We start from the raw sequence: 18,266 nt of genomic DNA, 5'->3' as shown, positions 1-18,266 counted from the left end.
TAGACTGGTTTGTGACGTAAGATCGTTTCGGTGCTGAACCCGGAGCTGGGGAGCGGCAGGCAAGCTCCGCCACGCACCCCAGAGGGGTGTTGACGCTGGTGTCAGGGTCCCCGCGGGTCGGCCAGTTCCGGAGGCGTCTGAAGGGCGCCCGGCGCGGCCACCAGGGCCACTTGCCGTGCGTTCGGCATTCCTCGCGCGTATTTATAGCGCTTCATCTGGGCTAAGGTTTGGCCAGCCGCGGCCGCGGCGGCGGCGACTTCAGTCGAGTGAGTCCCGGCGCGCCGACGGCCGCCACGGAGCGCGCGCGGGTGTCCGGTGTCGTGTGATGAGGCGCAGCTGACATGGCGCACCAGTTCCGCAGGAGGGACCCCTACAAGCCCTTCGGCAGGCCCAGGAAGGTAAATACGCACGTGCCCTTGCCGGCGCGCCCTACCCACGCGTCACGTCGCTACCTCTCCTCACACGCCGAAGTAAAAATACTAGGCGGCGGTTTGTGCGTGTGAAACCGTAACAGATGCTCAGTCCCTCGAGATCCTAAGGCACCTGCGATGGCGTCTGTAGGAAGCACACTCATTATTCGGGTTCAGTTGTAACTGCAGTGTTCTTGACACGATTTTGTCCAAATGTCTGAAGAGTATTCTCATCTTACTCAATTACTCAGAAGTGTTACAGTTGTGTGGAGAGTATTCACAGTGTTTCAGGCCATTTACCAGGTCCAGTCCAACGTGTTGCATAGTCTTCATTTTATAATAATTTTATGAACTTTAGTGTATTCAGATTCTACGGAATTTAATGAATTCAGCATGTGACTGAACCACTCAGTTACTTACTTGCTTTGTTCAACCAACTGGATACTCATTTCGCAATTGTCATACAGGCTAAAGACAAAAATGAGACAGCCTGTGTCACAGCATAGCAGATATTTGACCACAGTCCTCCCGATGACACGATAAATACAGCATTTCTGACATGCCTGAAAGCAGATTAGTAATTAATACTTTGTTTTGTTGCTATGTATTCAGATGAGCTACAGTTACGTAGAAAATCAGCAGAATTTTTAGCGGAATTACTTGATCTAACGTTGTGTGTTCTATGGTGCATGCTTAGAAATTTCAGAAGTACACGACATTCCAAATAGTTAAAAATTCAGTATTGCTAAGAAGATTTCATGTCGTCATGCAAGCTTTAGTTAATTGTAACGAATATTGACATGAAGCTAGATCTGTTTTGTGAATAGTCAGTCAAGGGTGCAGCATTGTTCAGTTTGTCGTGTGCTTGCTTCAATTTATGAGAACCGGTCAATGCGACAGAAAAAAGACAGATCACGACTTATATTTCGAAGTCATGCAACAATGTCAGCGGCGAATAGAAAACGAAGATGCATAGTCTAACCCAAGTTAATGATAGTTGCACTGGTCACGTGAAACACTAACAATGACAATGACATAAAATTGCTGTGCATGTCTTCATAAGAAATGTGCATTGTTAGCTACATGTATTAGTGAAATTGCACATCTGTCAAAGATTTTATATTTGCTACACCTTCTATGACAATTATAACAATTTTAGATGGGTAACAACATGAAGCAGACTAATAATAACAATAGTAATAATAATAATAATAATAATAATATCACAAAATTTTTAAGGCTGAATGTTCTCTGAAACCATATAATATATTACTATAGAGTCAGCCTAATTAAGTCCGTAGTCGTGCAGTCACTCAATGCTTGCATTTTTTAAATATGTATAATTTAATTATAAATAATAGCGTGGAAGTCTTGTATGTTAGTGTACAATGAATATTTTGCTATAAAATATGAATCTTTAATAGGAAGCATACTGTCGTAGAAGCTCCCATTTCCTTTTTCTAGCATGTAAGGCAGCTCAAATAAAATGACAATGAACGTGGCAGAAAGTGATTTCTCCAGAAACATCATTTGACCTATGCGTTGTGTATCACAGTTGTCATTCACTGCACGCGACATACATGAAGAAATACTGTGTGGTTATTCAGTGTTTCAGCCTTATTTGTGTCGACAAGAGCTATTTTATTGTTGTGCTGTTATTTATATCTATCTCTGGCTCACAAGTTTCTCATCACTTTGCACCTCAAAACAACAAATCTTTAAAAAAAAATATCATTCAGTTGTGTTATCGTTGTCTTACTTATGGAATGGTCGGCGCCAGAATCACATGTAAGCGTAGCTGCAGCCGCCAAGCTGGACGCTAATGGAGCTCGTCACACGACGCGATTACGCTGCTGACAGGCTTCCACGATCGGCGCGTTCTGCAAGGATGCCTATGCAGCAGGGGTAATCCGTGTACTGAATTGTAAGAACGTAGGCACACATTTATTTTATACTTTACTATAATACCGGTCTCTCATTCCACCACTCCGTACGTCAGTGCCAGAATATGAAGCCTTATGGTTTCAGTCGCAGTTTTTTTTCATTTCGTATTTCTTTCAGCTCGTCCTGTACTCCACTGCAGCTGTATGGTCCAAATTTCATCGAGCAATGTTGCTCGGGCCCGCATCTCGTGGTCGTGCGGTAGCGTTCTCGCTTCCCACGCCCGGGTTCCCGGGTTCGATTCCCGGCGGGGTCAGGGATTTTCTCTGCCTCGTGATGGCTGGGTGTTGTGTGCTGTCCTTAGGTTAGTTAGGTTTAAGTAGTTCTAAGTTCTAGGGGACTGATGACCATAGATGTTAAGTCCCATAGTGCTCAGAGCCATTTTTGAACCAATGTTGCTCGGGAGTGACGCATCATGCGAAAGCGTGCGGGGTATTTACATTTCTGATTACCAGCCACATGAAACTGATTCTTTTCCCAAAGACATGCGACTATGGTATTAGTGTGTGAATATCCTATTTGATTACTTGTTTGAATGCGTGGTGTCTGACAGACGCCACGCAGAATCCGCTGCTGTGATACAGCTGACAGCAGTGATCCTCTTCCTTTCCTCTCCTTTCTCCCCCACTTTCAATTTACGCACTAGTTGATTACCTCTGGGAACGATTATTACTCCTGTTATCGACAGTAACAATGAGTTGATCAAACTTAATATAATTTGTAATTGGTCAGAAGCTATTCATTTCGTTATACAGTACGTCATAAGCACTCTTATTTCTTTGTCTCCGTAATCATTTGTCAAGACACAATGTGTACATAGTAACGACGACTTCAAATCGACACCGATTCGCTAGGCGGAACTTGTAACCTGTGTTGACAGTTATGAGTATAGTTTGAGAAAGATGGTGATACTGTGATTCTTTTCGCTGCTTTTGCACTTGAGGGTCCATACGAGAACTAGTAAAACTACCTGTACATCATTTTCGTTAGATTTAAATAATCTGGCAAAGTGAAATTCATGCTATTTCACCCTGGGGAAGAGCATGTGGGAACTGCCTTAAATAAACACTTGGGTTCATAGTTTCGTGCCGGCCGAAGTGGCCGTGCTGTTAAAGGCGCTGCAGTCTGGAACCGCAAGACCGTTACGGTCGCAGGTTCGAATCCTGCCTCGGGCATGGATGTTTGTGATGTCCTTAGGTTAGTTAGGTTTAACTAGTTCTAAGTTCTAGGGGACTAATGACCTCAGCAGTTGAGTCCCATAGTGCTCAGAGCCATTTGAACCATTTGAACCATAGTTTCGTCTTTTCCTAGTGGGAATCGAGCACCGTCACAAGACGTGTAAGGCCAAGAAAGAAACTGTGTTCTACTATTAAATATCAGTTTGACTCCTCACATAATTCGTGTTTAAGAGTTTGAGCAGAAGTTATTTCATCGATAAGGTGTTAACTGCATTAGCATTGCTGTTTAGTACGGATTATGCCCTTATTCTCGTTTCCTCGTTTCGTTGTTGTTGTTACTCCATGTTGACGTTGAAGTCAACTGTTTTTTATACTGTAATAGAGGAAACGGGACAAAATGTTAGTCACCGTCTAGAAGACACCACGCTAATATGGTGTAGCACAGCCTTTAGCCTTGAAAACGGCAACAATTCGGCGGGGAATAATGTTCAGAAATTTTTTAGGGATGCTATTTCCAGGTACCATGAGATGAGAAAAGTTATGGAATAATGATATGGAAGTATGCTGGTGACAGTATTTCCGCGTATACGAGGTAAAAAATGTCAGTGCACTGGCGGAGCTGTCGTTTGTACTCAGGCGATTCGTGTGAAAAGGTTTCCTACGTGACTGACCGCACGGTGGGACTTAAGAGACTTTAAACGCCGGATTGGCAGAGGTAGACGCAAGGGATATTCCATTTCGAAAATTGAAGAGTGTGCCGAGAATATCAAATTTCAGGCATTACTTCTCTCCTCGGACAACGCAGTGGCCGCCGGCCTTCACTTAATGACCGAGAGCAGCAGCGTCTGCGTAGAATTGTCAGACCTACCAGACAGGCAAAACTGCCTTGAAACAACCGCAGAAATGAATGCGGGACGTACGACTGACGTACCTATTAGGACAGTGCGATGAAATTTGGCGTTAATGGGCTGCGAGAGCAGACGACCGATGCGAGTGGCTTTGGACAGCACAACATCGCCTGCATCACCTCTACTGGGCTCGTGAGCATACCGACTGGATCCTAGACGACTGGAAAGCCGTGGTATGGTCAGATGGACCTAGATTTCATTTGGTAAGAGCTGACGGTAGGCAATGGACTCAAGTAGTGAACAAGGCACTGTGCAACCCGGTGGTGACTCCATAATAGTGCGGGCTGTGACTACACGAAATTGAATGGGACCTTCGGTCCAACTGAAACAATCATTGACTGGATATGGCTATGTTCGGCAACTTGGAGAGCATTTGCAGCCATTCAAGTACTTCAGGCTCTCAGAGAACGATATCACGTTACCAAGTCACAATTGTTTGGAACTGGCTTGAAGAACATTCTGGACAATTCGAGTGAATGATTTGGTCATCCAGATCAGTCGACATGAATCCTGTCGAACATTTATAGAACATAATCCAGGGGCCAGTTCGTGTACAAAATCCTGAAACTGCAAAACTTTCGCAATGATGAATAGCTATAGAGGCAACATGGCTGAAAATTTCTGCAGGGGACTTCCGACGACTTGATGAGTCCATGCTACGTCGAGCTGCTGCGCTCCGCCAGGCAAAAGGAGGCCCTACTCGATATTAGGAAGTAGCCCATGATTTTTGTCACTTTAATGTTGTGTGGTCCAGTGCAGTGCAGTGCAGTACAGAAGGTAACAAAGATATACGTGAAGAGACGAACGGAAATGACACTTTTATTCAAAGACAATAATCATATTGAAGTTACCACGATTCATACTGATCCCGTGCACATTACAAACGGCGGAACACGCTACTTAATAGGATAATGGAAATGAGCGTTTGGCGTCATTGGCCGGGAGGCCCCTTACGGGGCAGGTCCGGCCGCCTTGGTGCAGGTCTTATTACATTCGACACTACACTGGGCGACCTGCGCGCCAGATGGGGATGAAATGATGATGAAGACAACACAACACCCAGTCCTTGACCGGAGAAAATCTTCGACCCAGCCGGAAATCGAATCCGGGCCTGTAGGACGGCAATCCGTCACGCTGATCACTCAGCTATCGTGGCGGACACTTAATAGGGTGTATGCTTACCAACCACAGACGGCAATGCATGCTTTGCAATGCGCTCCAGTGCTGACCACGAGGTTGCTAAGGAGTAGCTGTGCTAAGGCGTTCCATTCGTCTATCAGCGCAGCCGGCTGCTCTGGACGGTCGTTGGTACATGTAGACGTGAGGCGGTACGTGGCCGCAACGCATCCCGCATGTGCTCGGTGAGACGGAATGGGCAGGCCATTCCATTTGCCGAACATCCTCTCGTTCCAAGAGCTCCTCTATCTGCGCAGTTCGATGCGGTGGCGCATTGTCGTCCATAAAATAGAAGTCAGAGCCAAATACACCCCTGAAAAGAAGCGCATAGGGAAGTAGTGCAGCGTTGACCGCTGAGTGGACCGTGTTGAAAGATTTGGAGGTGAGCACGGCCATGAAACATTATGCCTGCCATATACCAACACCTGGACCACCAAAACTATCATCTTCCACAATGCTTCTTGGCGCATTACGTATTTCCAGCTCTCGTCACATGTGGGCACGTCCAGCATTGTCGAACATGTTCGTCCTGGCTGTCCATGTTTTACAGTGTGGGGAGGCGTAATGCTGCAGCTCCGTATAGTCCTCTGTATTATTGCACAAGGTACACTCACCGGTCCGCGTTATTGTGACACCGCTCTCCTTCCGCATGTGCGTCTGCTCAGGGTACATTTGGTCCTGACTTCATCTTTATGGATGACAATGGGCGACCGCGTAGAACAGCGCAGGTTGAGAACTCGTGGTAACGAGAGGATAACTAATACTAGTGCCGAACGAATAGTTTTCCTCGTCGCTAGGCTGACTGGTGCCTTCTCCGGTGACCTTCCATAGCTAGCCGTTGCGGTGAAGATAGCAATGGAAAACAGTATTTGTGTCGAGTCAAATTTTACTGGTGTTGTTGAACTGACTCAGGAGAGTACCAATGCAATTAACGCTAAAGTATAGTCAGGAAGAGCAATCACAAACCTGCGTGTGAGAAATTATTTTCCATTATCTTCATATTCCAGACATTGGGTTAGATAAGTAAATGAGCAACGTTTCATAATCAAGTGGTACTGAATAATGAAATGATACGAGATGTGAAATAACGACTCTAACGAAGACGAAATCTGTAACATGTTCGTAACCCTAGCTATTATTAAAAGTCATTAATAAAACCACATATCAATTTTCGTTATAGATGTTATTCGCTGAGTCCTTCTATATAACCCTCTACATTTATACAAGTCGTCACGCTGTGCACATCGAATGAAGTATCACTCATTGCTCTGACACACTCCCCCCTCCCTTCATTTTAGAACTTGTGGCGTATCTGCGTCTCTTAAAACTGTCTGTCTCGAGCCCAATAAAAAGCACTCCGTCTTCAGGCCACAAGTGGCCCATCGGGACCATCCGACCGCCGTGTCATCCTCAGTGAGGATGCGGATAGGAGGGGCGTGTGGTCAGCACACCGCTCTCCCGGTCGTTATGATGGTTTTCTTTGACCGGAGCCGCTGCTATTCGGTCGAGTAGCTCCTCAGTTGGCATCACGAGGCTGAGTGCACCCCGAAAAATGGCAACAGCACATGGCGGCTGGATGGTTACCCATCCAAGTGCCGGCCACGCCCGACAGCGCTTAACTTCGGTGATCTGACTGGAACCGGTGTATCCACTGCGGCAAAGCCGTTGCCAAGCCCAATAAAGGAACAATGTTTAAGGATCAGTTTCTCTACTACGCAGGAATTTTACGACTACCAGGCCTACAAATTTGTGCAACCATGTTTACGTAACGTAGTAGTACCCTTTCTATGTTTGATCCTATCAATAAAGAAGATAGACTGGAATCCTTAAATTACGATGTAAGACCACAATTAAACCAAACATGTTTTTATTTTTGTTTTTGTTTCAGGTTGCCTTAACTCATTGCCTGACGCAGCTTTTTCAACTACATATCAAATATCGGTGGCAAACGTATAGCTGAAACGTGTCGTGATTGTGATGCGTGTGTGCGATGTTGTTGTGTTGTTGGTGGTTATGAGTGAGAAGAGAAAAGGTGAATACAGAGCAGAACAATATATTACTCCTCTCAAATAATACCAAGAGACTCGGCGAGTTTAACATCTCCATATGATGAACAAATTGCCATCAAAAATGTCACCTAGCCTCACTTGGCTATAGCGGTCGTGCCACATTTGCCATAATTATCAAAACTATTGTCAGAGCATACTTTAGTGTTGTATACACGAGATTTCCAGCCCTTTCTCCACTTCCCACAACGCCGACCACTTATATGTAAAGCGTCAAGTCGAAATTGACCGACAAAATTTCGGATGCTGTTCATGGACACTGTGTGCCACCTGTGGTCTTCTGTGCAGAGTAATAATGTAATTGTGGCTTATAATGTTTGTTTCTCCCGTTACCTTTCTGTGAAAATACCTTCACAACATTGCAATACGCAGTCACCAACACGTACAACACAAAATGTAGAGTACTGCCACAAGCCTCACAATCAGATGCATAGCTGGTGCCACGTGGTTCCCGCCCTGTGGCTATTTTTCACTACGTTCAGTGAATCCACATACGAGGGGTATGTTGGCCAATTATTCATAAATATACCTATCCGTACTGCTGTGTACTACGCTTACCATACAATTAACACTGCCTGGAAAACAAACCCGAGACAGAACGGAGCAAAACTGAATGCAAGCTTCATGACGAAAAATAAATTCGGCGTTACTATCGTCAACAGCAAGTTCGATGAGTGAATGGGGCAAGTTTGTTTCTTAAAAAAACACTAAGCGCATACCAATAACATTTGCGCTGTTGTTCAGGTATTGTCAGTGCAATACAATACAAAGATAAATTTGGGTAAGAAATCGAACTAAATGGAATTACTCTGCACCGAGCTACCGAAGAGCGCGTGTCCCTTACACCAAAACACTCAGATTATTAGATGATGATTATTAACCAAAACACTCAGAAAATGTCGCTGAACAACTTCCGAAATTTTGTCAGTGGACTTCACTTTCACCTTTTGTGTATTCTGCTCTTTCAAACCTATTATTCCAGCTGTCTTTCCATTCAAATCGCTATGAGACAACTGACTCTCGATGCTCCCTCTTTGCTGGGCCTAGTGTACCGTAAAGTGCAAACCACTAAACCTGCTAGTGACTACATTAACTTTGATGAAGATGCTGCTGTATATCTCACGGGCACTGTGTTCTACGTCGATATATTCGCATAATTTTGTTTTTGTGGAAGCAACGCAACACCAAAGCAGCATTCGACAACAGATGTCAGGGAGTTTCTGGTGGGAACTTTGCAGTGCGAGTTTGTCTCAAGTGTCTGCCTTATACATGATGATTTTTTCCACCGTGTAAAAGCTCGAGGGACCGATCGATGAGAGGATACAGAACAAACAAGGTCTAATGAAGTTATGTCCGGAAGAGCATCGTTTCCATGCTAGAGACCATTTATTCAATCGTACATTGTTACAGAGACTGCGGTCTAAAGCGCGCTGTACATGCAACCACGGTTAAAGTATGCGTTGAAAATGGTTTCCATGTGCTTCAACGCATGCGTGAAGCGCTGTAGCATGTTCTGTCTCACACATTCACATCGGCCAGGCTGCATCCGAACAGTGTCAAAGACAGCATGAATAGGCTGCTCCAGTGGCTGCACATCTGGAATGGGCTCTGCATACACGATAGATTTGATACGGCCCCGTCACCAGAAATCGCACGGGTTGAGATCTGGTGAACGAGCAGGCCATACAACTGGACCCCTTCGTTCGATCCACCGACCAGGGAAGACACGACTGACGTGCATCCGTAAGTTAACGGCGAAGTGGAGCACCATCACCTAACAGCCACATAACCCTTCGAATCATCAGTTGCACTTTATCCAGCAGGGGAGACAAAGTCATTCGCAAGAAACTCCGATAGTTCCGGCCTGTTAGGCGACGTGGCAGGAAGATTGGTCCCAAACTACGATCGCCGATTATCCCGGCTCAAACATTCCGACTGCACCGGTGCTGATCGTTCGCTGTTACCATACCGAGGGGGTTCTGCATGCTGTCCTACAGATGAGTGTTATCAAAGTTGAAGATACCACTCCGCGTAAAGGTGGCCACATCTGTCAAGAGGGTGGATGACACAGTTCCCGGAATCGTGGTTGCCTGGTGAGGAAACCCGCGACAAAACTGCTCCCGATGTAGAAAGTCTGTCACTAGTAAGCCCTTCACACGCTGTAAGTGACAAGAGAAGTAACAATTGTCATGGAGGCTGTTCCACACGGTCGTCTGGCTTACCCTGTCCTGGCGGGTCAACTGCCTGGTGCTGACACAGAGGTCGCCTCTCACAGTGTTAATCAGATTTTCCTCCAAGTTTGCTGTCCGAACATTACGCATACGTCCTTCATGATTTCCTGCTTCCTGAAACAGCCCTGTTTCAGACAAATACCGAAACACTGTTGCAAACATTGAATGCTGTGGTTGTTGTCGGCGGGGATAGGCCTCCTGATACAACCTTGCTGCCCGCCGCCCGTTGCCATTTGCATTTCCGTAAGTAAACACCATATCGGCAAGCTCTCGATTCGAATGCGGAACCATTGTGTACAACCTTCGACCATAAATATAATATGTTGGCCCTGACGTCATTTTCGTGGCTCCAACATCTTTGGGCTAAAGTCACGTGAATGTTGGCAAAAAAAGGTTGTTTGGTGTTGCGCTTATGGCTGTACTCAGCGTTTTGTCGGTGGAAATGGCATTATATTTCACGTGTGTTTCTATGATAGTGCAGATGCGTTTTTTGAAATCTGCTGAAGTGACCTTTGTATGTTTTTTTACCCTTGAAATAGAGTATCACGTAAATTAAAGTGTTGCAAGTGATGCCTGTAAAGTCAGACTCATATTACATTTTTGAAAGTATCTGTGATAATTCGGTTACAGAAGTAAGTATAACTGTTTCTCGTTCCTACTCATAGGTTCCCTAAGGATGAAAACCGAAGGCAGCTTTGGCAACAGGCCCTGAAACGGAAAAACTTTAAGCCACCTGCACATACGCGCCTTTTTGTATATACAAGTGAGATTATAATAAGGTAAGAGCACGTATAGTCGACACATAAAGAGACCTTTCTCTACCTTCTAGTACTATTAAATAAATGTAGGCTCCAAAATTATTTTCTGAAACTTCAAAGTCTCACCTTTCATCTAAAATATCATTTTTTTTTAAACTGATAGTTCAAACTTTTGTAAAAATAGTAGGAACTGAACCTTTGAAGCGCACTTAAAATTGATGTTATAAAATGGACCTCCTCCTAAAGTCGACAATTTTGGCACCTGTAGTTGACAAAACGCGGCGGATCCAATATTTAAAGTTTTGACTCGAGCCCACTCTTACTGTTTAAAAGAATATTAAGACATTTTACTTTAATCGATAGTTATAGTAATTTCGTCCCGCTGCCCACCAGAGGGGCGTTCGATGTATTTGTTAGATTTTATAAATGGTACTGTGAACAAATCCAGGTCAAATGTGGTTCTGACATAATTTTTCGCAAATAAAAAAGTAATTTTTGTTGGAAGCGTTTGGCAGTCAATTGAGAAATGTGGAGAAAATGCGATACAAACATAGGATGGCAGACCGCTGATTTGAAATCCCGCCACGTTTTGCCAACAGTCACGTGGTTTATGTTGGAGCCACACCAGCCCTATAGCTTCTGCACAGCAAGGCCAGTCTACTAGTATCTATGGTCGAAATGTACAGCGCTATATCACATCCTCTACAGTGTGAGTCAGCAAGAGAAGTGAATCGGCCACAACATTACCAATGACTGTGGCAGGAGAGGGCGCTGGGACATGAGGTATGAGGAACAGTACCACTCTCTATGAGGAAACCATGCACACTGTAACCTTAGCTGCAGTCTCTGTGACAGTGCGTCATTGAATAAACCGTCTACAGTAAGGAAACCGTGCGTTTCCGGACATAAGTTCATTAGATTTTCTTTTCTTTTGTGTCCTCTCATCCATCAGTCCCTAGAGAGTTTGTACATTCTGTATACGCCACTTTGGAGCATCCGATACAGCCTACAGTAACTGTGAACTCGTATTAGCTTGGTAATTTGTGTGAGGAAGCGATGACGCTGAAGCAACGTCAGCCGCTTTGCCCGCAGACCGGGTGTGACGCGGGCGCACCTGTCCCGCGAGGCTTACGCACCGTGTCGATACGCGCCGCACGCAACGCTCGCTTCAGCACGCAGGCCCGCGGCCAGCGTTGCGTGCGCTGCCGCCGGTCTCCACTCAGCTGTGACATCTTTCTTTCTTTTTGTCCCTCCTCGCCGTGTTCGCTTCTCGCGTGTCCTGGCGTTACAACGTTTGAAGTACAGTGGAAGATGAGGTACTGTCTAACAGCAACGTGTTTCACATAACGCCATCACGTGATTTATCCAATAATAATAATTTCGCGTAGCTCAATATTGGCCCGTTAAAGATATTGGTGATGTGTTTTCGGCTTTACAAACAGTCAAACTAGGCTCGTAAAACAGTGATCAACATGTTTTCTTTACCTTATTAACTACTGGGATGAAAAAGTAATTTAATTGTAGCCACTCACGACAAGATTAACTGTGTAAATTAATTGTTTTATAGACTCATCAAGGAATAACCAAAAAAAATTACGTTTAAAACAGCGATTCTGCTGTTACTTAGGTGGCTAGTTGGAGTAATAGAAACGTGGCAGTTTATACTACTCGTAACTGTGCAGTGCTTCTCTCAGATTTATCAGCAGTTATTTTCATTATGTTGGTTTCCAAAGTCGGCAAGAATATTCTAAAAAGTTAACACTGTGGTTGCACCAACGACGCAGACAATTTTTCTAAACAAAAAACATAAACTAGGGCCTGTTTCAGCTTGTAAGTCACATAGTAATCTCATGTCTGCGCATTAACGTCATTTCAGCAAACGGGAGCTGATACATGACTTCCTCATTTATTTTATTTTCCTATTCATTTATAACACACCAGCTGAGTACCCGGCGCTGACCAGATATGTATTTATTCCAGTGTTCTGTTACTCCATCTCCTCCTTTTCCCCTCCCCCCCCCCCTCCTCCTTTTCCACTCTCTGTCCACATCCTCCAGCCTTTCTTACTGTCCATCTTCTCCTCCCCCTCCCTCTATACTTCTGCTCCTCCCCCTCTCTTTGTTCATCTTCTCCTACACCCTCTAACTGTCCACCTCAACCTCTTCCTTTTCTCTATCGATTTCCTCCTCCCCTCTCTCTATCCACCTTCTCCTCATCGCTATCTGTGTCCATCTCGTCCTTCGCCCTCTTTGTCCATCTCCAACTCCCCGCCGTCAATCACCAATTTATCACCTCCACTACAATATCATGCTGGTGCTTCTTACCCACACAGTATTTCTTTCCAGACAGTTAGTAATATGTACACCAAGTTTTCTTGTAGTCGGTCACGGTGTTTAAGGGGAGCCTTTTTCCCCTCAGCTTTGCCACAGTACGCACATGTCACATATATTTAACATATGTCACACGTATGTGTGCATATATTTCACGTATATCTGTAGCGAATTTCGCCCAGCAGTTTCGTTTTCACGCAGCTCAGTATTTGTGATGTCATATCTCCTGAACAATGCAGGTACATTCAGTGGTATTTTTGAATACTGTCTGCAAATTCGTTTGCTCATAGGGTTGGTAGTAAAAACTTAATAAATTAAAACTTCATGTACGATGTGGCAGTTTTTCATGTCTCCCATTGTTATTACGTTATATCTGAAGTGTGTGTTGTACACTGATTAATATTGTAGGTACATTTAGCGGCGTATGTGGATACTGTCTACGAAATGTGTTACGAACAGAATTAGTAACAGAGAATAAATAAATTTAACGCCATGCATGATGTGGCAGTTTTTCAAACATCTCATTGTTTATGACGTCACATCTCATGAACTATGTGTCGTACAAAGACATAATTTTGCAGGTACATTCAGTGGTATATGTGAATAGTGTATGAAAAATGTGTCGTGAACATTTAGTAGTAAATTAATAATGAACTAAACCTTCATGACTGATGTTGCAATTTTGCTGTATAAACAGCGAAAATGCAGTAAGTGATAAAGTTTTTTTCCTTTCATCATTTTGTGGTGGTTGTCAGCGAGAATGAGTTTCGCAAAGGCTTGAAATTATGTGTAAAGTTAACTGAAAGTCATTAAGTGCTCTCATTCTTAAATAGTGGATGAACAAAGTCTAGGAATTCTCGCATGGTTAGCTACACTTGTTTTTCGCCGCCATCACTGCTCCTGTAATAGGTATGTGGTTCCTACCGCCACAGCGATTCTTTCCAGAGGCTAAGTGATATGTGTACCAAGTTTGGTTGAAACTGGTCCAGTGGTTTAGGACGAGATGTGGAACATACATACATTTGTACATCCATTTTTATAATATATGTGGATACAGCTGGAAATGTAATAAACTGTCAATGTGGACATTAGTTCATGATGAACACCTCCGCTTATATGCTGAAGTGACTGTTGATGCATACTGTGTCAAAAAGTTGCCAGTGCGCATCTATATGCAAGTAACAGTTGACAATGGCTTAAAGGCTGAAAATGTCCTGCAGAGGATGTTAATAAAATTTTTAATTCCCAGTAAAATGTGTACCTCTCCCCTCTTAAATGTTGAAATGTGTGTGAAATCTTATGGGACTTAACCCCTAAGGTCATCAGTCCCTAAGCTTACACACTACTTAACCTAAATTATCCTAAGGACAAACACACACACCCATGCCCGAGGGAGGACTCGAACCTCCGCCGGGATCAGCCGCACAGCCCATGACTGCAGCGCCCAGACCGCTCGGCTAATCCCGCGCGGCTCTCCCCTCTTAACAGCCGCTACTGTTTACATATGGTGAGTCACGAAGATACGCAAATATTTTAATATGTTATTCTACAACTAAAACTAAATTAAAAATGTTCATATAAAAATAGGTCCGCAAGTGTTTAGTTACGGAGTTATGGCTAATAAAAGATTTTGCCTGAAATTTAGCAATTTCGCTAATATGATTTCCATTTATTTCGTTGTTATTGATCTGGTGAATCTAGTAAAACGTGTCCCAGACGTGTAACTGCAGTAGTTTTCCAGAACGTCGAGAGAAGCAAAGAAGTAACTTCGTAACATTTTTAATTTATTAACTATTTTGCCCAATTTGTCTTTTAAATCACTGACAAGTGCACAAAGTTTTCAACAGAAGTTGTAGAGAATTTAATTTTGGAAAAATGATGGTAATAACGTTAACTGAAACTGTCAGATAACCTGCTTTTATTAATACCATAGCACACGTGAATTCATGTTAAACTGGAAAAAACAAAGCTCAGTGATAAGGAAGATGTACAGTGTACAAACAGTTTCACAATACATTCACAATAAATGTTCAAAAATGTCTCCACCGAGTTCAATGTATTTATCTGCACGTGTATGAACAAATTTTGTTGCTCGTTTCAATTTCACAGGGTTGTTCATAATTTCGTCTACTCCATTCATGATGCGAGCAAGTAATGCCTCGTAAACTATGTCTTTCATCCATCCCCATACAAAAAAAAATCCATTGGTGTTAAATCGGGCGATCTGGGTGGCCACAGACGTGTAGCACCACGATCAATCCATTTCTGCGGAAAATGTTCATTTAAATGTGTAGTAACGGCGTTGGTGAACAATACAAAAAACGAACTCGTTTCAAGGTTAGGAAACGACTGAAACAACTCACTAACGGCTGCCAACAATGACACATACGTTTCTACATTCTTAATGGAAAGTAAACAAATTTACTTGTATAATAATCTTTGTTTCTCTATATGTTCTGGAAAACTACTGAAGATACCCGTCTGGGACATGTTTTACTAGATTCACCAGACCAACAACAACAAATTAAATGGAAATCATGCTTTACCTTAACCCCGTACACTTTTGCGATTGTTTCATATTAGCGAAGTTGCTAAATTTCAGGTAAAATCTTTTGTTACCTGTAGCTCTGTAACAAAATATTTGCGGACCTATTTTTATATAAATTCTTTTCTTTAGTTTTACTTGTGGAACAACATATTAAAATATTTGCATTTCTTCTTGAATCACCCTGTATATATGGTGTAGTGGACAACATCGGAAACTCCGTGAGGCCGTTCACAGATGATACAGTTGTCTATAAGGAGGCAGCAATGGCATCAAACAGAAGGGAATAGTTGGAAGACTTGCAAAGGATTGACGTCTGGTGCAGGGAGTGACAACTGGCCCTGAACATGAATAAATGTTAAGGCATTGCGCGTAAATGAAGAATAAACTCACTAATTTATGATCACACTACTGGATACAAATAATTGGCAACAGTAATTACTATAAAATGACTAGAAGAAATCATTCGGGGTCTCCTAAAGTGAAATGACCACATAAAACAAACAGTGGGAAAAGCAGATGTCTCACTGGAAGAATCACAAGGAAATCACCGACGAAAGAAGTGACTTACAAAACACTTGTTCGAGAGATTCTTGAATATTGCTCATCAATCTGGGACCCTTAAGAGGTCGAATTAATAGAAGAAATGGAGAACATCTAATGAAGAGCCGAGCGTATCGTTGCGAGAGCGTTTAGTAGTCGCGAGAGCGTTACGGGGATGCTCAATAGATTCCAGTGGCAAACGCTATAAGAGGTGTTGTGCGTCACGTGAGAGGTTTACTCTCGGAATTCCTAGAGAGTAGGTTCCGGGAAGAGTCGGACGACGTATACTTCCTCCCACATATGTATCGCGAAAGGCCACAGCGAAGAAAACAAAGAAATTAGGTTTGCCTATAGCCATTCCCTCATGCAGCTTCGTAAATTGGGCAGGGAAAAATGGAAGAGTTATTGGTGTCAGTGGCTTGCGGAGTATAGATGCAGAACAATCACGCAGAAGGTTCAGCTTCGTTTGTCGGTCAAATGTTGTAACCGACTCTTCATATGTGAAAATAGGTTTAGCGGAACAAACACAAACAAAAATTCATTTGCTTTAAAGAACAATTTTTATAGCCAAGATTATGTTCAAAATTGATTTTTATTTACCGATCTCGGCCGGTAAGACTGTCATCTTCACATCTTTAAATACTTTTTTGGTTGTACGTCATGCCTATTGTGCGTCCATCACGCACACCATGTTAACATTTTAGACGAGAATATATTGTAAATTTCACACAGGTTTGCGGAGAACAAAATAACAAACTGGTTTGTCACAAGTAAAATTATACACATCTCAAATGCACCTTGTGGAACTTGACATATCTGCGTTATGCCAATGTTTACATTTACATGACGAGTGAAGCACAACTTGGAAACTTCTCACTCGAAATACAGGGTGGTCCAAAAGTCCGGAAACACTCTCATAAAATTCAAATGGAGTAGCAAACAAGGAAACAGAGTCCCTATATACGAGAAACGGGAAAGGGGAAACTTTATAGGCTGTGCCACCAACATGGCGGCCATCTTGAAAGCCGTCATCTTGGATTCAACTCCAAAATTTCAAATGGGAGCGTGGTCATGTGACATATCAAACAGATAGAGAATTTCGCCAGAAAAACAGTGCCGATGTTATTTTAAACATAGTTTTATTCATTGTCGGGTTATAGCCAGTTACGTGTGGCTGCGGTGGGACGCTCGGCAGCATGTGTGTTATGTGCCGAAGAGACATTACGCCGATGTTACACAGTTCCGAGAGACCACCAACAGTCATAGGAATCGCTCGATATGTTGTCTATTATGTTGGATTGATAATGCTATCCTCCGAACCCAGTCCTGATGAACTTTGACCAACACATCTGACTGAATTTGACCACACGCATCAACAATGCGCTGCTTTAGATGATGCAAATCCCGTATTTTCACAGAATAAACCAGTGCTTTGACATGACCCCAAAGATAAAAATCCAAAGGAGTCAAATCTGGTGAACGTGGTGGCCACTCCACAGCACCCCTATGACCAATCCACTTTTGAGGGAACTGCACGTCCAGGTATGCTCGCACATCGTGCCCATGATGTGGTGGGGCTCCATCATGCTGGAAGAATTCCGGAAATGTCCCGTCCTCTGTTAACAACGAGGGAAACACTTCTTCATCCAATAACCTCAGATAACCGTTGGCTGTTAAGGTACCATCAATAAAAAAAGGTTCAAAGACTTTGGTACCCCACACACCACACCAGACCATCACTCTTTGTGAGTCGACCGTTTTGGAAGCATTAATCCAGTGCGGATTTGTGTCGGACCATTTTCTGTGATTCTGCTTGTTCACTTCACCATTGATAAAGAAATTGGCTTCATCGCTGAACGGCACCTGATAGGGGAAACGTGGGTTTATCTGCAGCTGTCACCCATTCTGCGAACTGTACCCGACTGTCTGGGTCATCCTCGTTCAGGTGTTGGTGCAGCTGAATTTTGTACGGGTGCCATTTGTGCTGCGATAAAATTCGCAGTATGGAGGCACGGCTAACCCCACATTCTTGCGACAGGCGACGAATACTCCGTTGAGGACTCTTGCTAAATGATGCCAAGATGCTCACTGTTGTTGCTTCATCGGTGGCAGATTTAGGTCTTCCACCCTTAGGTTTATCTGCAACAGAACCTGTTGTTCGGATTTTGGCCAAAAGCTTG

General features: G+C 43.6%; 1 protein-coding gene across 10 annotated transcripts in view; it reads left to right on the top strand.

Annotated features, from left to right (window-relative positions):
• The first annotated feature begins 276 nt into the window (after positions 1–276).
• Positions 277–18,266, top strand: part of LOC124615292 (voltage-dependent L-type calcium channel subunit beta-1) — a 720,562-nt gene continuing 702,572 nt past the window's right edge. For all 10 annotated transcript variants that reach the window (XR_006979771.1, XR_006979774.1, XR_006979770.1 and 7 more), the window contains exon 1: positions 277–398. Coding sequence is in view for 4 of the 10 variants with exons in the window: in XM_047143075.1 (XP_046999031.1) it covers positions 342–398 (57 nt within the window). In the remaining 6 variants the exon portion in view is untranslated. The remainder of the gene's footprint in view (positions 399–18,266) is intronic.

Source organism: Schistocerca americana, chromosome 5, assembly GCF_021461395.2.
Source record: "Schistocerca americana isolate TAMUIC-IGC-003095 chromosome 5, iqSchAmer2.1, whole genome shotgun sequence".
NCBI lineage: Eukaryota > Metazoa > Arthropoda > Insecta > Orthoptera > Acrididae > Schistocerca > Schistocerca americana.
This window is presented reverse-complemented; position numbering and strand designations above follow the sequence as displayed.